General features: G+C 39.5%; 3 protein-coding genes across 4 annotated transcripts; 2 read left to right on the top strand and 1 right to left on the bottom strand.

The window, feature by feature from the left end:
* Positions 1 to 808: 808 nt before the first annotated feature.
* Positions 809 to 6781, top strand: pdzk1 (PDZ domain containing 1). The gene is made up of 8 exons (XM_046404656.1): positions 809 to 946; positions 2518 to 2727; positions 3420 to 3633; positions 4104 to 4436; positions 4521 to 4717; positions 4796 to 5020; positions 5097 to 5420; positions 6023 to 6781. Exons 2-8 carry the CDS (start codon positions 2521 to 2523, stop codon positions 6065 to 6067), a joined length of 1545 nt encoding a protein of 514 aa, XP_046260612.1. The 5' UTR covers positions 809 to 946; positions 2518 to 2520; the 3' UTR covers positions 6068 to 6781.
* Positions 6594 to 12328, bottom strand: si:ch73-390b10.2 (Golgi pH regulator). The gene is made up of 14 exons (XM_046404657.1): positions 12050 to 12328; positions 11713 to 11772; positions 11398 to 11501; positions 11210 to 11316; positions 10992 to 11093; positions 10750 to 10870; positions 10536 to 10616; positions 10318 to 10427; positions 10105 to 10193; positions 8234 to 8326; positions 7975 to 8070; positions 7552 to 7641; positions 7387 to 7452; positions 6594 to 7310 (listed from the first exon to the last, which is right to left on the bottom strand). The coding sequence occupies exons 1-14, from the start codon at positions 12089 to 12091 to the stop codon at positions 7104 to 7106; spliced, it is 1368 nt and encodes a 455-aa protein (XP_046260613.1). The 5' UTR covers positions 12092 to 12328; the 3' UTR covers positions 6594 to 7103.
* Positions 12329 to 13236: 908 nt separating this feature from the next.
* zgc:113337 (uncharacterized protein LOC503741 homolog) lies at positions 13237 to 24945 on the top strand. Of its 2 annotated transcripts, none has more exons than XM_046404817.1 (7): positions 13237 to 13423; positions 13951 to 14049; positions 14137 to 14457; positions 15212 to 15541; positions 18605 to 18889; positions 20446 to 20547; positions 22280 to 24945. In XM_046404817.1, the coding sequence occupies exons 2-7, from the start codon at positions 13983 to 13985 to the stop codon at positions 22285 to 22287; spliced, it is 1113 nt and encodes a 370-aa protein (XP_046260773.1). In that variant the 5' UTR covers positions 13237 to 13423; positions 13951 to 13982; the 3' UTR covers positions 22288 to 24945. The 2 variants fall into 2 exon arrangements, with proteins under 2 accessions (XP_046260773.1, XP_046260774.1); XM_046404818.1 differs by having other exon boundaries at positions 13954 to 14049.
* Positions 24946 to 25389: the final 444 nt, after the last annotated feature.

The following is a 25389-nucleotide window of genomic DNA, read 5'->3' on the forward strand; positions in this document are numbered from 1 at the left end:
CAAGAGAAGATCTGCTGATGACTGAATGAACCATAAAGTGTTGTTATTACTGAGGATTCATCCAACTACAGTTTCCCTGGAGGGATAATATCAGAATCCTCTTAATTGATTTCAGAGAACAATAACAAAAGAGCCACTCCACCAAAGCAGTCTTGCTTTAGACATCAACAAAGTAAAGTATTAACTTTTACGTTTGCAGATATGTTTTGCTTGGCTTTGGTTGAGTTTTTGTCACCTTTGTCCCATCCAAGGGACAGCAGTATCATGATAAGCCTTTTATAACCAAAGGACGCTCCCATACTGATCAACCATAGCAGATAAAACCTTTAAAAATAAAGCACACCCAAGCTTATCATGAACCCTGCAAATAAATATCCTTTTAGTATATCCAAAAAGAGGGTTGCTTAAGTAGAATTTTATTATTGATTATGTTCTGTCCTAACATGAAACATGTATTTTATAAGAGATACAAGAAGACAGTGAGGTAAAACCTTGGTTTTGATTTGTGGAAACACTTTGGGCAGGCAAAAAAGGCTAACCCCTGGTTTAGGCAAGTCAGATTTATAGTGAAAATTGATAGTGCAAATTAGAATAACATAATGCATTTCCCTTGATGTAGTGCTGGCTGTGATGTACATACAGTAACAAAACAATTTCTGACGTTGCTCAATTTCACTTGTGTCATGTACCTTTGACCGCTACACAGAAGACTGTTCATGGTTCCATCTACCTTTCTGAAGACAGGTGGACTGCACGGGGCAAACCCCTCCTGAGACATTCTACAATCCACAAGACACTGTTAAATAACTCAACCTTTAAGCTCACCTTTGGCCTGTCAAAGTCTCTGCAGTCCCTGCAGGCGGGTGAAGGGAGGATAACAGATAACAGATAAGCAGCGACAGGTGAGCTCCTCCTTCGGACTCCGACACCGAGCAGAGACGAGCTGGTGAGTTTCATTTCAAAAGACTGTATACTACATTTTATGGATTTTTACCTGAAATCACATATCATTTAATTATTAAACGCAGAATGAAAAATGTATGTAAAAGTCTGTTTCAAAGAATTGCAAGATAAATCTTAAGGGCTGTGACATGATGAAATGAACAATCTAGGAAACAGAAAAAACAGAAAAAAATGTTTTATTTTTTCAGATTTTATGAAGTCACTTTTTTTTCTTGTGATTGTCTGGATAATTTTACCACAATAAGGGACCACAAGTAATCACATTGCTTTGTTATAAAATCACACAAACCAAAAAGGTTGGGAACCACTGACAAGCGGTATTCCTCCAGTAAAGATTGTGGATCAGTTCATTTGCTGAGGGCGAGCTGTGCTGCTTTTGCTGAATAAAAAATTATGAAGGCAATATAGTTAACCTAAAGTATGTTTATGGAGGTAATCTCCATGGTCTTGTAACTCTAACTGTGATACTATTAACTGTATAATCTCTGAAATGCTTGCTTGGATGGGCATGTCTTTGGGTGCATCTTTACACATTTGCATTTTATTAGTTTAATTTTAAATTCTAGTGTAGATCCTACAGTTTTCAAAGATACCACGATATTTAGTATGGCTGAATTTTTGTGAAATGTGTGTAAATTATGTACAGGTCATGTACATTTTCTCATAGAAACTGTTTCTATGTAAGGTTCAGTTAGATTTGCTTCAAAATATAAATTAGTTTTACAGTATATATGTAAAAGTTTAAATTTAAGGAGAAAATCAAATACTAGCATATTATGCTAACATCACATAAAGGGGCTCTTGCAGATCATTGTGTTGTGCTATTTAAATTATAGATCAACACACAAACATACTACCTAGAGACAACAGAGCAGTATGACACAACCAGAACATTCAGTGGACCTATCCTATATTTATATGTCAGTCAGTCAACATGTGCAAGTAAGCCTACACACACCTGTCCACATACCAAGACACAAATCCTTTATGACCTTCTCATATGGATGCATATAACGGTCTAATAGAGGTTTACCAGCGACATTTAAAGTCCAGACTGTCTTTTAAAGGTAAGTCTAAATCATCATCGCAGTCAGCTGTTCCTGTAATCATTAACTGCCATTCAAGCACTGGCATGGAAGATTAACTTTTCATCTGAAGCTGTCAGCACTTCTATGGCTCCTTTTGGTCCAGGCTTATCTGTTATTAAATTTCTATGTTGGGTGACAGTGGTGACAGGAAATGTGCTGAGACAGAAGACAGATTTTGAGGGTTGTAAATAAATCCAATACCTGCATATGTACTCCATTACTGATGGGTCACAATAACATATTGAACCTATAGCATTTTTTTATATTTGTCTATCACCGTCTCACAGCATAAGATGTCTTTCTACATCATATATCAGCTTTGATTTTGCAATTGTTATTAACTAATTAGTAATTTTGGAAGATCAATGTAGTGGCTACAGCCTTGACACCAAATTGTGTTCACTTCAATTAAAAATTCCCAAGGACATTACAAGATATAGTTTGTGACCCTCTCCTCCTTCCTTAGGACATGGCTGAGTACAGGCTAAGGGTGATTTCTCTGACCAAGAAGCCAGGTCATACCTTTGGCTTCTACTTGAGGCAGGAGCATGGTGAGGAAGGTCACCTGATTCGCTGCCTGGAAATGGGAGGTCCAGCTGAATTAGCTGGCATGAAAGATGGAGATCGCATCCTGCGGGTCAATGGAACATTTGTTGATGGACTGCCCCATTCAGAGGTAATGTGGAATGACTTCAGTACATTTATTAAATCAATAGTAGCTCCTAGACTAATATGGACCGTGGGAAATGACTAAATGGCCTGCAGTAGAAGGTTACAAGATAAGTCAAAAATATAAATGAATACATCAATAAATAATACTGTTAGTTAAAAAATAATTGAAGTGCAGCGTAACAAGAAATATACCAACATTTTAACATCCAATCAGTTTTTTCCCTTTACCACCAATCAATAAAATAAATTAAAATAATACATATTCAGCCATTGCCAAACAATCTTTTACCTATGCAAAATTTCCTTGGTTGATTTCAAATTTACTACTGCTCATATGATAATGTGATGAGCATGTCCCTTAGTATTAGCTTCTTGTTGTTAAAATATTTCAACTTTTGTTAGAAGAGTGATTAGGAAAATTTCAATTTAAAATGTATTTATTTATCTGCTTTTCAATTTATTTATCAACTAATTGATGTTTTTTGGGGAGTTAAACAAAGAGCTCTTATATTTCTTTCAACACTCCATTTTAATTATTCATTTAACGACATGTGTTGTGTATCATGTATTTGTATTTTTGGCTTATCTGATACATTTTTGCTACATTTGTCAGATTAGGGGCTCCATTCCATTGAATGATGGCATTGTGCAGCAACAGGCATCTTTCTTAAAACCCTTCTGTGTATGTCGGGACAGGTGGTGGATGTTGTGAGAAACAGTGGAGCATCCGTCGTATTCCACATATTGGATGAAGCTTCCTACAAGCAAGCTAAGGCACAGGGAGTGAACATGTCAAACCCCCAGAGCACACCAGTTGCTAATGGTGTGTCCAAACATGCTCCAAAACCCAAACTCTGCTACGTGGTTAAGTCCAGCTCGGGCTTTGGGTTTTCTCTTCGCTCTGTCAAAGGTGAGGTGAGCAGACAGGTTTAGGCGATCGTAATATAGGACAACTGATAAAATAAAGAGCCTTTAAAGTGGACAAATTTTGCTAATTTTCAGGTTGTTTGTATTTAATGTGTCAATTAGAACAGGCTTTTTCATGTTCAAATACATTTTTCTCATACTGTCCATTGTTGCAACAGCATATTGACACTTTGGAATACCTCAGTTTAGCCCAGTCCCCCTTAATGCCCCCTTCACTCTAAGCCTAGTAAGGAATCATTTGGTTTTGTGAAAATTTGCATTTCACACTTGTGATGGCAACCAAAAGATAATCTCATTAATGGCCTAGTCTTATGCCTAGTCTATAAAGTATTGGTAAATGCTTTTCAAGGATGCCTTATTGCAAAATCACACAATTGTTTTAAGCACACTGAAGAGAACTGCCTCAGTAATATGAACCCATCTCTCCCTATATCCCTATAACATCCTCTCTAGGTGAGCCGGGTTTTTTCATGACAGAGGTGAACCCAGGGAGCGTGGCCCAAAGGGCAGGAGTCATGTCCGATGACAGGCTGGTGGAGCTCAATGGAGAGAACATAGAACACTGCACACATGATCAAGTCGTGGACAAGATCAAGCTGACTGGCAGCAGTATAATGCTCCTGTTGGTTGATGAAGAAACAGACAGGTACTACAAAAACAAGCGTATAAAGATAGGAGCATGGTTAGCCACAGTAAAGTATCTCCCTCAGAAGCCACGCATCATTGACATGACCAAAGGATCTGATGGCTATGGCTTCCTGCTCCAGGAGGATGTCATGCAAACAGGCAAGGCAATTATATATAAATATTGGAAATAAATGGTATTTTAATGAATATCAAACCACATTACAATGTGCTCCTTAACTGCAGGCCACATCATTAAGGATTTAGACAAAGGCAGCCCAGCAGAAAGAGCAGGCATGAAGGAAATGGACAGGTTAGTAGCTGTTGATGGCAAGGAGGTGGACAGCTGCAGCCATGACCAGGTGGTAGACATGATCAGGCAGTGTGGCAACAAATGCCGCCTCCTAGTGGTGGACAAAGACACGGACCAGATGTATAAGTTGGTGAGTCAGGATGCCGCTGTCTCACTCTAATATAGACTACAGGCAATCGGTATAATGTCATTGCTGTGTCCTTCACAGGGGCAAGTGTCACCTCTGCTTTTCTGTGAGGATATGAAGGACTCTACCTCACCGCCCAGTTACAATGTGGCCATCAATTTACCTGCTGCTGTCCAACCATCCACACCTGTTCAGGAGAGGAGAAAGGAGCTCAAACCCAAACTGTGTAAGATGGAGAAGACCTCAGCTGGCTATGGCTTTCACCTTAACGGCATACAGGGGGTGTGTGGACAGTACATTAAGGAAGTAAGTATTGCTAGCAATGTCCATCCTTTACTCATTACCATTTCAAGTCAAAGTGGAAAGACACACTTTCTTTCAGGTGGTGAAAGGTGGAGCAGCTGACAGGGCAGGTCTGGAGGATGATGACATTGTGGTGGAAGTGAATGGAGTAAATGTGCAGCAGAGCAGCCATGAAGAGGTGGTAGAGATGATCCGCAACAGTGGTAGCACTCTGGAGATGCTGGTAGTTAATAAGAGTGTCTATGACCAGCTCAAAGCTGAAGGAGTGTCCATCACACGCAAGCTCCTGGGAGACATATCTTATGTTGAGGTCCACTCAGAAGAAACCCACGGGACCAGGAACGAGGACAGACACGAGGAGACATCCAGACCTGAAACCCAAACTGAACCACCAAGAGAGAGGGTGAGTGGTGCTTTATCAAGGTTCACAGCTAGCATTGTGGCTGTAGGGACGGCAGTGTTGGTTTGCTGATCACCATTGTCCAGACTGAAATATTTAAATGATTATTGGAAATAGAAATTAAATTTTCTACAGACATCCATGTTGGCCAAGCAATGAATCTTAATATGGTCAGTCAGTCCCTGAGGTTTCCTCTACCGCCACTAGGAGGTTGACATTTGGTGCGGTTGAGGCTCTAGTGCCATTATAAGGTCATAATTTTCATTTCTTATATATCTGGGTTTATGCTCATACCTAATGACATTCCTACTGGCCTCACTTGTACCTTTATATTTAGTGCCAGATAGCAAATAAAATGCTAGCATGCTAATCCAATAAACTCAATGGTGAACAAGATGGTAAACATCCTATCTGAAAAAAACATGAACATGTTGGCATTATCGTTGTTAGCATGACATTAGCATTTAGCTTAAAAGCAGTGCTGAGCTTCAATACAGTCACACATGGCTGTAGACTTTATAGGTAGCCATGTATTTAGTGCATCAACTATTCATGCATCATGTCATTCCCAGTTTAACTCTGATTTTATTTTCCCTCTCTTTTAGACTTCATCATGTTCATCTCAGGAGAGCATCGATATGAGACTGTAAGAAGTCACCAAAAGCACCCATTTCCTCCGTCGATGTCAATCTAATGTTGATCCATGTTGTTGTTTTTTTAATCAGCTGTTAAGGGTTTCAAACATCCACTTAATATTAAAAGAGACAAAGAGATGAAGGGGAAAAAACAGACTAAAGACAGTAAGGACTTCACTGTAAAATTCAGTCAGTATCTGAATCATAAGGGCTAGGTACAAAATCTGTTCATGAATACATTTGTATTCCTTTGATGCAAATAGTAGTTATACTTGCAAATGAGCCTGTGTAATGATCTGAGTAATGTCTTTCACAAACCTGAGATTACCAGTGTATAATAATAATGTACCAATTACCAAGATAACCACAGCCTACAGCATTTAAGATTACACTACTCACGCTGCCAGTAAATACTATGGACTTTAATCTATTTTTGTCTCTATGCAAAAACTGCTGCTTTTATTTTATTTAACATTTTAAAAATCAAACTCAGTTGTTCTCATTTTTAAAATAAAAGTAAACAATAAATGAACACGATATATGAATTAAGCTTTATGAGTCTTTGTTTTTGTTTCCAATCAAATGGCATATTTTGTTAAAAATAACAGCTGCTTCAGGACAGACATGAGTGATACCTTGAGCTTTCCTTCAGTCCATTTACACCTCAGTGAAAGTGAATCAGGGATGTGCTGTGAATAGTACAGCTCCAGTGTGGTCAGACAAAAAAAAAAAAACATACAAAAGTAAAGATCTTTTTGGCGGAAAAATGAAAGCACAAAGAGTATTTGAATCTGCAGGTAAAACTGAATTCCGAATAGTACTGTTTCTTATGGTAATACTTCAACTGAAGAGAGTCCACTTTTCAGAGTTGGTTTGTCACAGTTTCCCATCACTTGTGTCCCACAATTAGCCATTCCTGATTCAGGAACAGGGAGGCCATATAATCATGCCCTGTATAAACAAATGTGTGGATATCCTTAAATTCCAAATTCAAAGTGATCCCAAGGATCTGAAGTCACATCCAGGTGGGAAAAAGGAAAGTTGTAGGGAATCAGAGGGCCATGTGTTTCTCTGGTGCTTGCTTGTGGGCAAGATACAGGAAGAGGATGCTGGACAGTGCGCTGACCAAGAAGATGACATCAAACCAGCGGTGGTAGAAATTGAATTGCAGCTCTCCCAGAACCTCTGTCACAATGGAGCGATACTCCAGTGGCATGCTCATGCGCATCAGCAATACGGATGATACAAAATACATCCCCTGAGACAAAGAGAAAGTTTTGTTTTAGCTGTTGTTTGTAGGCTGTTTGTAGGCTGTTATGAGGCAACACACTCACCATGATCTGCGCAAGGACAAGGACGATGACATTGGAGGACTTGCTGCTTGATATTGCATAGAAGAACTAAAAACAGTGGAACATAAAGCCTTTTGTTAAACAGATGCGCCATTCAAAAATCTCTGACCTGCAGCCATTTCAATACATATCATGAGATAATTTTACCTTAGTGAGGGTGATGAGTAAGCCACGAATTGATGTAACGATTATGATCCCCACCAAGATGAAAGAGATATGTTGGGACCAAAACTTAACCTGAGGGGGTGAGGAGAAGAAGAACAAAAGAATATGAAAACTAAAGCAATAAAAAGGGAAATTACAGTAGGAACAGAGGATGACAACTTTCAATCTACATTCATCATTTATTCATTTCAATTTAAATGCAGTGCCATCCTCTGTGAGTGTGAGCTATGACAACTCAATCAAATAATTGTCTTCGTGGGAAAAGATTAAAAGCAATCATGACCAGGTTCACTGCTGAGAAAGCAGGCAGAGAGATGATAATGGCCCTGTAATTATCTTTACAGGAGGCCATGCAGTGACATGTGACTGTTTCTGCAGGTGTGTGCGTGCACGTGTGTGTCTTACATCAAACTGGATACCCAAGTAGTTCACTGTAATTTCAATACCCCTCGTCACTGGATCCGTCTTCCCGACTCGATCAAACACAATGTTTATTGTGGCCTATGACAGACAAAGAGGGACCAAAGTGCTTTTTTAAAACTTAAAAAAAAAGGTCAGCAAAATGTGATTATGTAACTCGGCCACAGCACTCACAGTATCTATGTGTTACAGATGAGTGTAAGGGACAGATGTAATGCCTAAATACAACTATGAATGTTCTCACCATGAAGATTTTCCAAACGCAATAGATGGAAAAGAAGTAGCCGAGGAAGTTGAAGTACTTCCCCTGGAATGTCTTGGAGTACTCAATTCGCTCCTGTGATAAGGACGAACAGACGAAAGACATTTTCACCTGATGTGTGCGAACGCTGTAATAAGCCAAGATCAAACTTGGCAGCGTGTTATCAAAAAATATTCTAAACACTGTTTTATTTTCTTTTATGGAGGCCATGTGATGTAATACTGCATGCGGTGATATACAGTTGCAATAACCCTCGTTCAAATTACAGCAGCTTAAATACTGGGCATTTTAACAGAAATTGATTTATATCAGATGTTTGTATTTAGGCAAATGCATGGAAAATACTGTGTTGAGGTATCACGTTAGAGATTGCTAATTTTAGATTGGTTTGGTGTAGCTGAACTGGGATCAATCAATATTATTTTTAATACAGTTTCATCAGTCTGTATAATGTGTAACGGGTCCCTCATATTATCAGAGTGAGAAATAATTAGGGTTTGCAGCTCTGTTTAGCCTTTTAGCCTCTTTCAGCTAATCTTTTTTATGTCATTATTTGATTTTATGATTTTACTTATTAATTAATAAATTAGACTTTTTTTCTATTATTACTTACACATTTATCTCAAGGACACTATAGTCCTATTGAGGTAACCCCCCTGACACCCCCAATGTTCTCCATTTTCCCAAATGTAAGGTGTGTGTGTGCGTGGAGGGTGCTTTTATTTACAAGTAACATTTTTAAAATGCACTCCCCTTTCACAACATTTAACCTGCTTTCACTCCAAAGATGGCAAATGTTAATAATCTACACACCACCAAGGCCACCAATAGTGTTTTTATTCAAGAGTTATTAACCTGTTTCATGTCCAAGTATGGACACTTTGAACTCTTAATGTCAATCACGCAGTTCAAGACCTCAGACAGACTTGGTCTCAGTCACGACAACTTTGAGACTAAAGATGCTTGTGTGTCTGATCAGAAAGCAGTCCTATTCAGTATAGTTTATCTCAGCTGCTGTCCATCCAAGTGCTCCTGCACGCCAAAGAACCAACTCACCAACTACCTGTGATAATAACTCAACATCACAGTGTATCTTTCCTTCCTTCTTGCTACGCAGACGACACACAGATATACCCTTCGCTGATACCCAGCGAGCATGAAAGCCTGCGTTAGATTGCCTCGGCGATGTCAACTGTTGGATGGCACAAAACACCTGACATCACATGATCCCAGTCCTTATTTGTTGGGATTTTTTCACTAACACCTTAACCGTAACAACTTCATAAACTGTTGTATCTAAAGGCAGCAGTAAGGTCAGGGTAAGGATCTGGAGAAACTGCAAGACATCACTCATGTCTGAAGAAAGAAGTTAAGTGCTCACACACTGATTATGACCGTTTTACCTTCCCCCCCAAGACATATGCTTTCAACTAACTCTGTAGTCTTTGACCGACTCAGCCCTCCCTCAGCAGCACTAACCATAGTTCCTACTGTAATAATCAACCAAGGTGGTGAAATAGGGATACACACTAAACACACTTAAGAACTGACCAGATAGTTGGTCCTGCAAACCTGCCAAGCACACATTTCTTTTAAATCCTGAGAAGTTCATATTATAAGCTAGGAATGTTTATTTGTTCCAACTTTAACTTGCAGGAATATCATCACAGTATTTTTTTTAACATCCACCCAAAAACTTCATTCAAGATTACAGCCTGAATGTTCTATATGTTCTTCTGAATCTTCTGAATGTTCTTCTATATTTTTGTCTTTAATACATTCAGGCTCTTCATAGTTGAGTAGAACCCAAATTTGTCCATGTGTGTGTGTGTGTGTCCATGCACATGTGTCACCTTAGTTGCTTGCAGGTCCACAGTCTCAAGAAAGAGCTGTCGGCTCAGCTCCTCTAAAGCATCAACCTCCTGCTGGATCAGAGAGAGGTCTGAAGGGAGGAAGTTAAGGCTGACATTTACCACACATTCTGCAGAAAATGAATATGTAGATATCTGAGACAGTTAAAAATGAACAACTCGGTCAGTCATATGCAACTTCAGTATGAAGGATACTTTCGCTGCCTGTTTGTGGGGAGGTAACACTCTTGATCATCCCCCAGAATCCTGTCTGTTTGTTCTGGTCTTCCCCACGCTGGTACATCTGCCTCCGTGTCATGGCAATTCTAGACACACAGAATTGTGGTTTAATGAAAAATTGCAATTTGACATTTAAAACTGACATTTGTTTTATTCATTTTATTAAAAGAAAAAAATCTTTATTTTCAACTCACCGTTTCTTCTTGCTGACAATCATGTCCATGGTCTGGAGCAGCCGTCTCTCCAGAGCAAGAATGTCACTGTCTGTTACATTTCTGTGAAAAATAACACGAACAGGAAGCATCACACCAATGGTAGCATGCGTCATGCAGAAGTAGACTTGGATTAATAGGCAACTTGATAATGCAGCTGATGGCAACATCAGAGTGAACCCACAGCCCAGCTTACCTAAGGAAATAGGACATGTACGTGTAGGGACAGTTGACGGCACCAAACCCGGACAACAGGGCCATGAGTGTGACTCCGATCACACCAACACGACTGATTAGCTGCTCAATGGACAGGATGCCTGAAGAAATAACAACAACTGACTGAAAACAGACACGCAACTGTTTTCCTTTAAACACCTCTTGGCAGATAAATACCTAACATAAAGAGGAAAACTTGGCATAAAGGTGCCCACATCTTACCATGTTTTGGACTCAGGATTGGAAATGGGTCTCCCAACTTCCAGAAGAAATACATGAAGGTAAACCACACCATACAAGCAAACAGAAGCTTCTGTCTCTGCACTACACAGGAACAAAGGAAACAGATTTCTGTGACATGATACCATCTATCAAACGGCATCAGCAATTTGTAGTAACAGTATTTTATTTTCAGTAGTCACATAATTAGCTATACTTACACAAGCGTATGTTGCTGACAACAAAGTAACCGATGTAGAAAGGCACCACAAAGATCAGAACCAGCAATATCACATACAGATTCAGCTTCCAATGGAAATACCTGGAACTGTGGCAGAGACATGAGGATTTAAATTGTCCATCTGCGATAAACAACAATAAAACAGTGTTATAGTAAACAGAAACTTACCTACTACTTAAGGCACCCAGAATCTCAAAAATGATGAGCTCAAACATGGTACATGAAAAAGCAAACGTGACAGAGAAAACCACCTGGACAATGTACTGTCGCACCTGTCAACAAACACAAACACAATCAAGGCTGCGCAGAAGCTGTGGCTGTTTGTGTGTTTGTGTAAATAAAATAACTAACTGAATTACTAGAAGATGAAGGGAAGATGTTCTGTGCTTTTTCTCATCAGAAACACTATTATGTGTGGCCCAGTGGTCAACATGTACATCCTAGTGGTTATTCGTGAATAAATGCTTGCTGATAACACTGTACCTCGTAATCTTTAAACAGCTGCCGCATAAAGAATAACCAGCCAAATCCAAAGAACAGCACCTATGTTGGATCAAATATGAATCATTGAATCAACATTTAATGGAAAGATTACCACATCATCACATTTTTAATTTGATAAATGCTCCTTTAAAAGTGTACGCTTTCTGTCTGGGTTTGATTAAGCTAACAAATTTAAGTAGCTCTAACTGGTTCTTTTGCTCATCTCTTTGTCGTCGATAATTGTTCATACGGCGTTAATTTACAACATGCGCTGGATACTCTTGTTTACTGAAAGACATGGGTCACAGTTTGTCCACTTTAGCAACTCATCATTTACCTGTGAGGTGAACATGATGACTGAGTCCACCAGAAACGACATGACGATGTCTCGCAAACCTCGCAAAAAAATATTGTACAGCTGCAGCAGGGTCGAGGACAGTTTCAATTCATACTGATATGAAACACAACCAGGGTTGAAATGTCTGTTATGTTGATAATGAGCTCATTTTAGCTCATTTTGTTGTTCAGCTGTCAAGTTACAACAGTTATCCACATGTGCACGTCACCAAGAGGCGTCCGACCAACACACTTCCGTCGCAAAACTGTGACGTCTCACAAAAAAAATGAACAGTGAATAACAAGATTTATAGAGTTCATAATACTGTAGAACTTTTCTAAAGGAATTATGGATTTGTTGTAAATCATGAACGCAGTTGCTTGATTTAACCCTGCGATGATTTTTGCAGCGTCGTTATAATTCTTTGTAATTACAAAATTTACCTGCGGAGTGCGACAAAACAGCAAACTGCTGCTGCTGCTACTTAGTACCACCACCAAAACAACATCCCCACTCCTTCTAACACTGCTACCACTACTACAAATAATAATAATAATAATAATAATAATAATAATAATAATAATAATATAGTCTATTTTATATACTTTTACTTTACTGAACATTGTTTTTCATTTTGTTGTTTGTTTGCTTTGTTGTTCTTTTTCATTGCTGTTTTATAGTCTCGTTTGATGTTTTGAGTTATCTGAAAGTTGCTTAGTGTGTGTCTTTTGTTAAGGTAATGCTTTAATTCTAATTTCAAATACACAAATTTTAGTCAAATGCTACTGCAATAAAATTTTTCAGTAGCCTATGTTCATGTTCATGATCAATTTCTTCTGTCTTCTTCTGGAGAATAAAAACAAGTAAATGGGAGCTGCAGGGATTACTACTTTGAATGAACTAGGTCTGTTGTTTCCTGTGATATTTTTATCACCACATACCGTAACATGAGTATTTCACCTAAGGCCATTTAGCCAAAAGGAAAACATAATTAACATTTGGAAGTACAGAACTCTGTAAACTCTTAAAGTGGAAACAGTGGAATCAAACATTGAGTACGAAATCACCACTTGTCCAAGAAAGCAATACATATTAATTGACACTAGAGGGCGTCGTGAGCGCAACACTGAGCTGTGTTGCGCCCCAAAGCTCCAAAGTGTCCTCATCCAGTAAAGTAAAGTGTGGAGCTGCCGCCGGCTGGTGTTCATTGTGCTTTTGGTGCGCAGAATAGAAAACACTTGGATGGGTAAAAATAGTTTCTCGTTCTGGAGTGATGTTTCAAAAGACAGCTGGGTCATAAGGACGGGCAAGATGTTGCGGAGGTAAAACATAATCAATAGTTGGCTTTTACCTTCTGCATTAGGACAAGTAGAGGTGAGTGTCTCAGTATCATGGATGTCCAATTTATGACACAGGGAATGGAAAATGTGGGACACATAATGCAGTTCACGTCTGTTCTTGATTTACTGCAGATTTAATTCAATAAGTTTTCTGTGTGTAATAAGTTTATCTATTTATTAAGTACAAATTGTTGTTTTAGACTTGAATTCTTCTTAGAAAGTCAGTGATGTGACAGAAAAATCTGTTCCAATGTGAAAGAGCCCTGACAACACTGAGACAGATTGATACCTTTCGATCTGAAAATCTTTGTATACTGGATGTTTCACAGTTTCACTGAAGGGAATTAGTTTTCATTGCGTCATACAGAATACTTTAAATGTGTTGCATCTAAAACCACAGTGTCTGAATTGCCTCTGGGAGTCAGGATGAAGGAGATAAATTATGTTTGAGCATAAAAATTCTTTGCGTATCACTGTTGGGTCACCAGTTGTCTAAATTACGGAAGAATTACAGTGCAAGTCAGACTGACTATGGTCATTTGAAAATTTTTCCCATCTCAGTAGCAGTCTTCCTCCTCTCCGTTGAATGAGCAATGAAGAAGTTGATGAGGACAGTTCTGCAGCTGTGTTTACTCCTACTGATGGTGGGAAGACTGCAGGGTGAGTATGTCATGTTCAAAAGATACGGAAAAACTCAAATCAAGAATTATCATATTTTTTTAATATTATATTGGTTGGATGTTTTAGCCAGGGTAACAGCACCAGAGCGTCTTGAAGCTCCTGTGGAGAAGCCGTTCACCCTGACTTGCAGCGTTTCGAGGGAACGAGGTGAGTCCCTGAGGCAGGTACGATGGCTGGATGTTCAGAATCAGACCATGCTGAGCTACCAGCCCGGCCATAGAGACAGCGTGAGTGGACAGCAGCATGTGGAACTCGCCTCCTCCCCAAAAGACAGTTCAGCCATCACCATCCGCAGGGTGGGTTTCCGTGATGAGGGTTGCTACACCTGCATCTTTGACATGCATCCGTCCGGTTCAAAGCAGGGACAGATCTGCCTCACAGTTACCTGTAAGTAAGAACAGCAGCTTTGATTTTATGATCAAAGATAGGCAGTTTAGCCAAGACATATGTATCACCAAAATGAGTTAAATTAACTTTTTTGTAGTGTTAGAAGCAGTTCAGTAAAAATGAATAGAAACAAACTGTGTGCCTTTAAATTAGCTGAAGCTGTGAATTTTATCTGCCAGCAGTGGTGCATTTGCAGCCATTTTTTGCCAGATGTTTGTTGACACCTCACTGTTTTTTGTTTTGTTTTGTTTTTTTCTCACCAAGTGGAAGATGCTATTGGTGTCAGAAATTCCTGATATCTCAGACTGGGAATTATGAGTGAGAGGCCGATGTGAACAGTTGTTCAGTTTAAAGGACACATGTGGTGAATGTGGCATAGCTGATTTTGGATGCCTGCCCTTTGCACTCACCAGTTCTCCAGTAGACTGCAGAGACAGCTTCTCCTCCCTACAACCTGGATATTAATCTGCTGTGGGGATTTACTGAAAATACAGAACTTTGAACACAAGTTGATGAGCCTGTTGAGACTCAGCCAGTCATGTTAATAAAGAGCTGTGGGGCTGTGGGAGAAGGAGGGCTTATTTTTCTAACTAGAAACAGCTGTTGCAGATTCCAGCGACTGTTTCTATTTGGGTGCCTCATACCCCTGAATATTTGCATTGTCCTGTTTTCATCCTATGTCTGCCTGTTATTTTTCTTATCTTTTCTCCTCATCCATCTGGATGGCGGGCTTTTTTACTCTTTTTACTCACAGCACAAGTCACTGTCGACAGCAACAAGACAGCAGTGAGCGGCAAGAGGGCCGCCCTCTCTTGCTCCTACGGTTTGCCTGAGAAGGTGCAGCAGATCACATGGAGACACACTTCTGCACAAGGAGACATCACAGATGTGGCCTCCTATGCAAAGCGGAGCGACCCGATGATAGAGCCACCATACCAGGGGAGAGTTTGGCTAAGTACCTCCCTGTCTGACAGTCAGCTCACCATCCAACCTGTTGCTATCCAGGATGAGGGCTGCTACACCTGCACGTACACCACACATTCTGAGGGGCAGAAGAGCTCCACGGTTTGCCTCGCCACCTATGGTAAACAATTTTGCATTGCTGCTGAGTACTTCATATTACATTTTATTATGGCCCATGCAGGAAAAAATGGGTGTATAGTAAATATGAGGCTTCTGTCAACAGCCTCTTAACGTAGCCTAAAAAATGGAAACAGCACAAAACAGCTGACTGTCTCTGCATGAAGGTAATAAATCCAACAGTAATTGCCAAAATGTCAAATTAATCACAATTTCAATTGAAGGTAATATGTGTCTTAAGTCAAATCAAAATCTCAGAGCAGTGGTGTGTAGGTTTGTGTTTTAACAAGCTTTGTACATGGAACTACCAGGACACTGTCTGTAAACACAAAGAGGGAAATTTGTACTGAAAATACTGCAACGCACCTGATGCGGCTAACTCAGACTAGCATGCTAAGGCCTAAAATTTGCTTCCTGAAGAAAAAAAAATAGAACCCATTCTTTAACATCTAAATAGGGTTTAGGATGATAGGAGTTAATTTGTTTTTGAAATATCTTTTGGACAACTAGAAACTGTGATTTGTTTAGTGTGGGTCAAATGTCCAGCGATCATCAAAGCTTTTAGGAGTGTGGGCACCATGAATGTCTGTACCAAATCACTACATTTCCATCCATACTGCCATCATGTAAAAATAGCTAACAAAATCTGACAGTAAGGGGAGAGAAAGTATTTATTGCAAATGTTATTGTTACTACTATCAGTCAATCTACCGGTAGATAGAGGAGCCGGGAAGAGTCTAAGATTTGTGCATGAGTGCAAAGAAACTGAGCTTGGACTTTTAAAGACAGTTACTCCTGGGATTTGCACAGGAATGTTGAGCTTTTCTTCCTGATTGTAGCTTCTGAATGTTTTCATGAGACAGCAAGGCTAAGCTGCCGACCGATTTGCTACCACACAAACACAGAGCAGTGTGTCCATGTAAAGAATGGAGCATTCGAAAGAATGATGGAGGCAGGGAGTGAGGTCCTGATGCATGACTGTGTCAGTGTTTGCAGCGGACACTGATTCCCTCTGTGCTTTGTCTCGCTCTCTTTTTGCTCATTTGCCGTCCCACTTTTTTCTCACTGCCTTTCTCTTCCAGTTATTTCAACAAACAGAAGTGCTTTTGTTTGAAATCAAACTGTACAGTACAGTAGGTATTTCTAATAGTGTGACACAGCGTGAAGGATTTTTTCCTTTGCTGTTTATTGCTGCCATCAGTCTTAAACCCTGTCCCCTCTGGATGACGTGATGCCCCCTCGTTATGACAAGTTAAAACACTTACATGAACATGATCTCACAATATGAAGGAGGAAAAAAAAAAGTCAAAAGACATAAGTCATAAAAATTCTTCAAGGTGTAAGAGGATGAAATTGTATTGAAGACCTACAGAACATCCTTAAAATTCTGAAAAGTGATACAGGATCAAACTTTTTTAAAACAATATAAATTGCAGGATTATTTTGTTAAAACACAAGAGAGGTAGTTCAAAATGAGTAGTCTTGAAGCTGTATAACAATGCAATCACGTTAATGCAATTACTGACATGCTGCAAGCTGCAGGTGGGTTTGAGTTTGCTGAGCAATTTTAATTATTTAAAGTGACTATAATCTGTTTTTCTCACTCATAGCATTGTTTTTGGCCACAAAAATACATAAAAGCTCAACTGTACACCATCTCCTCAGCACCAAACAACACACAGACCACAGTTAGCGACCTGCTGGTTAACACAGTGGAGCGTTTGAACGTTTAGCAGATAAAGGATATTTCCCTCAGGGGTTAGAGAAAGCTAAATGATAGAGAATATTAGACTTGGATCGATCCAGTGGACACAAACACACTTCCAAATGAATGATAACTGTTTGCCAATAAGTCCAGGGTGAACCCCGCCTCTCGCCCGTGGTCAGCTGGGATAGGCTCCAGCTCCCCGCAACCCTGATGGGTAAGCGGTATAGAAAATGGATGAATGACTGAATGTTTGCCAGTATTCCCTATATCAATTTAAAAGATGCTGATGTGTTAGCGTTGTGTTCATTACTTGTTTATGCTTCCTATTAAAAGTCCTCCATTAAGAGGATTCTTTAAGTATACTTAAAAAAGAAAATATACATGAAGTATGAAAAGAAATGAATAAGCATGACCATTTCTCTTGCAGAAGTGTCTCTGGATACATAGTCAAATGCAAAGTAGAACTACCTCAAAACTGTACGTGACTAAATGTACAGTAATTAGATGCAAAATGTAGTACAAATGAAATAATTCCTTTGTTGAGAATTGTTTAGTACACAGTTTTCTTTCTTTATGTATTACAGACATAGTGGGTGTGTTCCAGAATAAAAATAAAGATGTATTTAATACCCTCACATGTATACCTTTATATAACATCACAGTCATACAAACTGGTATAAAGGTATGGAAAAGCTATGGAAAAACTGTGATTTAGATTTAAAGCAGGGCTCCAATTTCACACCAGTTTTGAGTTTGCTCACAGGGCATTATGGTTAAGATTGTCATAAGAATTCTTTCCTGTTGTGGTTGACCCACCCCAACGTCTGATACAATCCAGACCAATACTGGCTCCTCCACCTAGAACTCTGAGAAGACGCTCAATCTGTGAGGGCCAAATATCTGTGGCTAAACATGTTCCTGCCAACAAAAACGTTCTCAGTTCCAGCGTATCACATTCCACAGTCAGCCCCAAGAACGGAGAATTGAGAACAGCCAGGCATTTACTTATGGATCTTAAGTGTGCGGGAGTTCACATACCACAGCTGATCCAAAGGATTCAAGGTTACTCCCAGGTATTATAATCGCAATTTACCCAAAGATGCTGATAACATACAAACACAAACTGAACTACAATCTGAATTTTAGCCACTTTCTGGATAATGATTGATTACATTTCCTGTGCATTTGACACACAGTTCAAGAGAACAAAGAAATAAGAAAGGCTGAATTAAAACATATGGCATAGTGGTTTTTCAGTGAACCTGTCATATGCATCACATACAACCACCTCAGGATGAGCTTGTTGGTGTGTAAATGTGTTTCAGTGCCCATGATCCCGCTTCTGTTTATTTCTCCCAGTGCTGCCCAAACCTCAGGTGAGCTACAAGACTACCTCTCCGAGTGTGATTGAAGCCAACTGCACCTCAGTATCACGTCCCCCAGCAGAGATAGTGTGGAACGTGGAGAGGGATAACCGCACCATGGGCCCCCCTGTGACGACACAGCTCCCACAGGGCGACGGGACCACTCTGGTCATCAGCACCCTGACTGTCCAATCAGGCCTGCTGAAAGACGTGTCCGTCAAATGCTTGGTGCACCACAAAGGGCTCGAGTCACCGATTGCTGTATCCATGAACACTAAAAGTGAGTTGATGTCAGTGTGCTCTTCTTTCTTCAGATTTGTTGATAGTAGTTTGTTTTTTGTTTATGGAAGAAACGTGCTAGTAGAGAGGCTAACACCACAAATGCTAAATAAAAGTCAGCAAAGACGAGTGGAAACTAAACTTTTAAGGATGCTGAGTTAAAATCCAAACTGGAAACATAATTCAGAGATCAGCACATTGTACTGATAGCTTTCACTAAATTAATTTTAACATTTCAAAATGAAATAAGCTTTACCAAATGAGAAAAGTTACATTAATATCAAACAAAGGTTAAGCACACTCACACTGTTAATCACGTTTAGAACAAAGCTTGTTTCTCTTCATGAAATATTTTGCAGCTAATAATGAACCCCAACTTTCCTTACCAGTTTCAGAGGATCGGGGAGGTGACTAAGCTAGGATGTATAATCATATATAACATATAACTTAATGTCAAAGAAACTTTCCCACAAATCCTGCATTTCTTGCAGTATAATAAGAAGTGAGATTTCATCTCAGCTTCTCTTTCATGACAAGGTCAGCACAGCTTGGCCTTCCTGGGTAGCCTGAGGCCTGTACCACAAAGTGCTTCAATCAGTTTATGTTGAAGGGTGATTTCCGTACTCAAGAGTGCCATGAAATGACTCTAATATTGCTTGCAGCCAGTGGGGAAAATGAAACAAGGAAGTCAGCTGTGGGCCATCTTACAGTGGGGGTACACCTCTCATGATCTGTGCACCGAGCATGCATGGGATCTTCTGTGAATGATAATAAGACATAATCTGCACCAGAGCAGGTCAAGTGATTGTGAGTCTAAGTTACCATGGTGATGTAACCTGGCCCGTTAAGAAATGAACCATCATAGTAACCCTGAAAACCCAGAATTAAATCTGGAGTTAACTCACTACCCAAATCCTGCTTCATATTAAATATTATATAATATTAAATACTATGTATTACTTAATCTTTTTCCAAGATTCAGTATTTTCATATATGTGTGTATACTGTAGTGTTTTTATACCTTGGCACTTTCCGTAGAGACATACTTTGTACTCTAAATGGAAGTGTGAGACTGTGAGTGATTTTAGGTCTGTACTGCTTGGTCTGTAGTGCCTGGCCAAGATCTATCTTAGATCAAACTGTTGCTCTGTTAAATTAAATTTATTGAGAACAGTCAGGATAGTGTGCAGATCCTTTTTTTTCAGCCTTTAGCATTCAGGCCATAAATGAAAGCCAAGCCATTTTTCCCAAATGCACAATTTGCCTTATACAGCAACATCTAAAATATACATTTTGTTTTAAACAACATTCTGTATTATTTTAATGCAGCCATTAATGACACTGACCTAGGTTTCATGGGTCAAGAGTGCACAGATTAGAGAAATCATACGGTAACACTATTAAGTAAATCTCAAATCTAATCAGTGATGGTCTATAAAAGGGAGAGCAGTGTCCAGACCAGCACAGGCTGTGTATTATACAGACACAAAATGCAAAAAAGTTTCTGCATTGCTGGATGTACAATCTGTAGTTTATTTTTGCAATTCTCCCTCGTAGTTGGGACGGCTCTCACCATCCTGATCTCAGTCACCACTGTGGCAGCCCTGTTGGTTTTGTCCCTCTGCTTCTGCCTTTGGAAGTGTTTTTTGCGCAAAGAAGGTGAGTGTGACGTGCCTAATCTATGTTGTCATGTCTGTAAGTGTCATGCTTTAAGTGTCGCACTCCTATCTACCTACAGATGTACAGAGCCACAATAAGAAAATCCTTCTCATAAAAACTTCGTCCAGTTTTCTAAAATGTGGAGAATTTATGTTGAAATCGCAGTGAAACAGCAGTTTCAAACCCACCCACAGCTCCCTAACCTGCATTCATGGAGTAGGAGGAGGAGAACGACGGAGAATTTAATTACTTACGCCTCACCCACTTCTTGTAAACCAAAATGTTTTCCAGCTCATATCCAAACAAATACCTTCTGCTGTCATTTTTCTAGCCACTAGCTAGAAAAGCTCATGGGGTTTTTATACACTTATGTTAAAGGAGAGGTTGGTTAATGTGTCCGTGTTTGCTTTCAACAGCAGCAGCCTCGAGTTGGTTCTTTCAGAATTATTGTAATATTATTGTTGTTCCTCCAGCCAGGAGCTCATTGGCTAAATGGTAGCAGTTGAGCTAACTATAAGAGGCAGAGTGGTGGCTGAAAGTGATGGCACAATGTGGGGTGACAACTCCACTTTCATGAAGAGACATGAAATCAAAGAAATATGAAATATGAACAGTTTTTTGAAAGAGGGTGGAAAAAAAAGTATGACAACCTAAAAGATAAAACTTAATACAAGCATAAGATAAATGTCAACAGTTTAGCTTTCAATTTTTGCTTCCTGCACTCCATCTGCACTTTATTTGCACATCAAATGTCCATCCAATATGAGACGTTTATTAGGTGGACACAGACAATAAACATGAGTGCATGAGGGTCCAACCTCACATGTGTGGACCCGAGGTCTGGGAGAAAGTGGGAAGAAAGCAGGTTCCACAGCGGTGGCATTTCCTTTTAAAAAGTATAATCTCTTTTTATTTATTTGCTTACTTATTTATTTATTTATTCAAACAGACATGCTCACATTTCTCTGTTCAGTACTGTTAACATTTCGCAGTTGACAGGTAAAATATTAGCTAAATATTTTGTGTAGGGTCTTAGATGTGAAGAACTAAATGCCACATTACCTACGCTACATTTTTCCACACCTTTTAGGTTTTATGTTAAATTGAAACTGTTAGTTAGAAACGTTATATCATTTCATTTCCTTCTGTGTGGCAGGAGTTACTGAACTGTCACCCTCTTTCTGAGAGAAATCGAGCTGATTTAACCATAAAGTGGATCTTTTTGCTTTTGCATTCTTTTTCTCAGAAAAAGCAGGAATTTCTTCCCATTCGCTCACAGACCAGGGGAGCACGTGAGTTCAGCAGTTACTGTTACCTCGCTGCCTGCTTTTGACTCTGATAAAGTCACACTTTATGCAACTTAGTTAAAAGCTGTCTGATCCAAACATCATCACCCCAGATCATCCTTTTTTCCAAATCCAAACATTAAAACTGTCACAATATAGAGCATGTTTTTTGCTTTACCAGTGTGACTCCAGCTACTGAATGTAGCTGTGTTGTGTCTACATGTGTTGTTTAACACATTTCATCACAGACAGTATCAGGTTTGGAGGGAAATCTGAATTGAAACTGATGGTCTTCATCACTGGTCTTGTCATGCTGTTATAGCTGCACCAACTCAGTTTTTGAATCCTTGTTAAAATTCAAATACATTAAAAAACATTGAACTTGTAAATGAAAATGTATAATTCATTCATTTTGTGCCGTTGTTTCTCCTTCTCTCTCCTTACAGTTGATTAACCTTTCAGATGAAACCAGAAGCTGAAAAGAAGAGGCAGAATCGTTTCCCTGCAACATCATCATCATCTTCCTCATCATCTTGGTAGAAAGTGAAGTTGATATGACACACCTCTTATAGGATGTCAAATACAATCCTATTCATGAGTGCCAAATGTACAGCGACATTCAACTCTGCTCTTGTGCCTCTGCACTTGACTCTTACACAGTCTCCAGGTTGTCCTGACATGGACATGACGTGGATCATGTTTTTCTCTCTGGCTCTGTAAGTGATTGAGTCGATCGCCACGTATTCCACAACGCACAGCAGGGCCGCTGTAAGACAAATGAAAGAACAGTGACTTCGCTGTTGCAGCATATTGTCTGTCTTTAAATGCTTTTTTGTCTTTGTTTCTCTATTTTACCTGGATAAATCTGGTGAGAGTATATTTTTCTTTTCAACAAATTCCATAAAAGACTAAGAAACCACTGAAGAGATACTTCTAACGACTATAATGTCTGTGCGTAGCAGAAAACTGATGCATTTTATTCCTGTGTCACAGAGCTCCATTGTCCAAAAACTATTAGAAACACATTAATGGCACCAGAGTTCATATGAAATCGATTCCTTACAAACCATACTGCTTCTGTAAATCCTCACAAGCACACCAGATGTATTGATCCACTACCAAAAATAGACCCTGACTATTCATTAATTTTGCTCATGTTTTTGTTACATTTACTAAAACCTACAGTGTCCAGCTGAAATTATTTAGCCTGTTGTAATGCTAAAAATGTACGTTTGTGCGCTATTGTTTAAGTGGCAATAGGAAAAATATAAAGTAACACCAACCTTATCCTCTAAACAACAGCTAATCCACACTATGATCTCACCATTAAGGTTTTACTTATCGTACCTCAGTCGGAGGCATCTGTCACTTCTGTGTATTTTTTAAGCTGAATACTTGTGTCTTGTTTGTGTAATATCTATTGCGAACTTTTCTACAAGTTTCAAAGTCTGTTTGAGTGTGTAGCGAGTGAGTCCGTGAGTGTGTGTGTGTGTGTGTCTGTTCGTTTTTGTTAGAGGTTTATTGCATGTTCAGATATCTTGAATCATTTCCCTGCAGAAGCAACGCTGAACCCTTTTTGGTGCCCCTGAAAGGAATGTGTGTCTCGTTACCTGTCTACATCACAGAGTCGGAGTGAGTTCATGTGTGCAAAGATGCAGCTTTATTGGTTTGATAATGGCTAAAGGCCCACAAGAGCCAATGTGCTACTTAAGTTGGATGAAAAACTCATTGCCTGCTTATTGGTGTGGTGGAACCTAAATGCATAAAATCTATGTAGTGTATGAAGCTTTAGGCATATGTCATGTTTGCCTTTCTACAGGGGTATTTAAAAACTTTACGCTGAAATAATCTTATATGTCAAAGCATGTGATTTGAATCTGTCAGTTATCAACAGAATGACATGCAGGTTATCAGACTTCAGGCTTAACGCCCATCGCCTTCCTTACTATTAATAGGCAGCAATCCTCTGTCGGAATAGTTTCACTGTATGCATACCATACTGATTATGAGCTCAGCACTGAAACTACATTTCTCTGACATTTCAGAGAAACTAGTTTTAGAACATTTTTTTTAATAAATCAAAATGAAGCATAATATCTTAGTCTCATAGAAGAAGCAGAAAATATGAAAGAAATGCATCATGACAAACTCTGTAAAGTTGGTTTAATAAATGCAACGGAGTAATAAAAATATTAAAAGTTTTTTTTTTTTCAACTTTATAAACTTTCAGTACCATTCTTTCAGCTGTTCCAGGTCATCTTTTGTGCCTCTTAAAAAAATATGAAATTCCTTTCTGCTGTTGCCGAACCTGGCTTCCAGATGCACATTTTTTGGGCCCTGTTTCATCCCAAGCCAGGAGGCTTATGTTGGACCTGTCAGAGTTAAAAAAGTAAACACATGTTGTGCACACACAGAGCCTGCAGCATATGCTATGTCTGTTCTGATGTGGGGATAACATTGTAACACTCATTTCTGTTCTAGAAACCACATGCGACAGTGCTTCTCACCTCTCTTTTAAGCTTTAGTCATATTCAGGTTTGGTCAAATCACATGTCCTCTTCTTTAAAAGGCTGTGTGCATGTTGTGAGAAATTATGTCTGCATTCACCCGTGCGTTAGATGTTAAATTCCACAATCAGCAAGTTTGAGACCTAGTTCCCAAACATGCACCTCTGAAACCCTTTCCGTCCCTCTGAACAGTAACGGTTTGCGTGTGTGTTATTGCTTGTCTGCAGATATCGGTCAGGCGAGTTCTTGTGTGTTCAGAAAAAGAGTGTGAGTGTACAAGCTGTGGCTGTGGTGAGATGTTGAGACGGGGTGGCTTAGCGGCTGTGTCTGTTAAGATCTGCTGACAAGTGAGTAATAAGTGGTAGAGGTGTAAAGGATACAGTCTCCACCTTCACAAAGGTCACACACATCAAAAGTTCTGGACATAACCCTAAAACCCTGCCTTTTCACTTAAGTGTTGCTGTGGAACCTACGTGCCTTAAATGTGATAAATGTGATGTAAATGTGTAAAATGTACCAATTTTAATTTCACTTCAATGTACTTAAAATGAAAGCTGCAAAATAGGAATTCCAACTCACTCTTTATTAAAAACATTTGAATAACACGAATGTACTCGTCATAAATCCCTCCTGCTCAACATCTAATTAATAACCATCCACAGTGTACGTATTTTTCAAGGAGAGCCCACACACTGTCAGAGTGACCTCACACTCAATCTAGTCAGGCCGGCGGCAAACACAGCCTTCACACACGCCTCCACGATCTCTATCTCTGCTGTCTAAAGCAGGGCATTGTCCGCCACAATGTGTGTGTGTGTGTGTGTGTGTGTGAGAGAGAGAGAGAGAGAGAGAGCGAGCAGAGCTTGTATGTGGGCTGCAACTGTCACCAAGACAGAGAAGAAGTTCCCCAACTCATTTGACATGTTCAGGTGTTCAGGACTCATGTAAAGCATGTGCTCGCACAGCATAGTACTTTTACCTTCCTTTTCTGAGTGTGTACTGCAGTGAGAATAGTGTCAGAAATCTGACAGCACAGGATTTTGATTTTG

Source organism: Scatophagus argus, chromosome 11 (assembly GCF_020382885.2).
Source record: "Scatophagus argus isolate fScaArg1 chromosome 11, fScaArg1.pri, whole genome shotgun sequence".
In the NCBI taxonomy this organism is placed as follows: domain Eukaryota; kingdom Metazoa; phylum Chordata; class Actinopteri; family Scatophagidae; genus Scatophagus; species Scatophagus argus.

What these genes read in the sequence shown, in the direction of transcription:
- pdzk1 (XM_046404656.1), top strand. Translation starts at nt 2,521, where the DNA reads ATGGCTGAGTACAGGCTAAGGGTGATTTCTCTGACCAAGAAGCCAGGT. An exon ending in GGAGGATGTCATGCAAACAG is followed by an intron (nt 4,437 to 4,520) that starts GCAAGGCAATTA and finishes CCTTAACTGCAG; the next exon opens with GCCACATCATTAAGGATTTA. An exon ending in GTGGACAGTACATTAAGGAA is followed by an intron (nt 5,021 to 5,096) that starts GTAAGTATTGCT and finishes ACTTTCTTTCAG; the next exon opens with GTGGTGAAAGGTGGAGCAGC.
- si:ch73-390b10.2 (XM_046404657.1), bottom strand. Translation starts at nt 12,091, where the DNA reads ATGTCGTTTCTGGTGGACTCAGTCATCATGTTCACCTCACAG. An exon ending in CCCACAAACAGGCAGCGAAA is followed by an intron (nt 10,194 to 10,317) that starts GTATCCTTCATA and finishes TCCTCCCTTCAG; the next exon opens with ACCTCTCTCTGATCCAGCAG. An exon ending in TGGACCTGCAAGCAACTAAG is followed by an intron (nt 8,327 to 10,104) that starts GTGACACATGTG and finishes TCCTTATCACAG; the next exon opens with GAGCGAATTGAGTACTCCAA.
- zgc:113337 (XM_046404817.1), top strand. Translation starts at nt 13,983, where the DNA reads ATGAAGAAGTTGATGAGGACAGTTCTGCAGCTGTGTTTACTCCTACTG. An exon ending in GATCTGCCTCACAGTTACCT is followed by an intron (nt 14,458 to 15,211) that starts GTAAGTAAGAAC and finishes TTTTACTCACAG; the next exon opens with CACAAGTCACTGTCGACAGC. An exon ending in TGTATCCATGAACACTAAAA is followed by an intron (nt 18,890 to 20,445) that starts GTGAGTTGATGT and finishes TCTCCCTCGTAG; the next exon opens with TTGGGACGGCTCTCACCATC.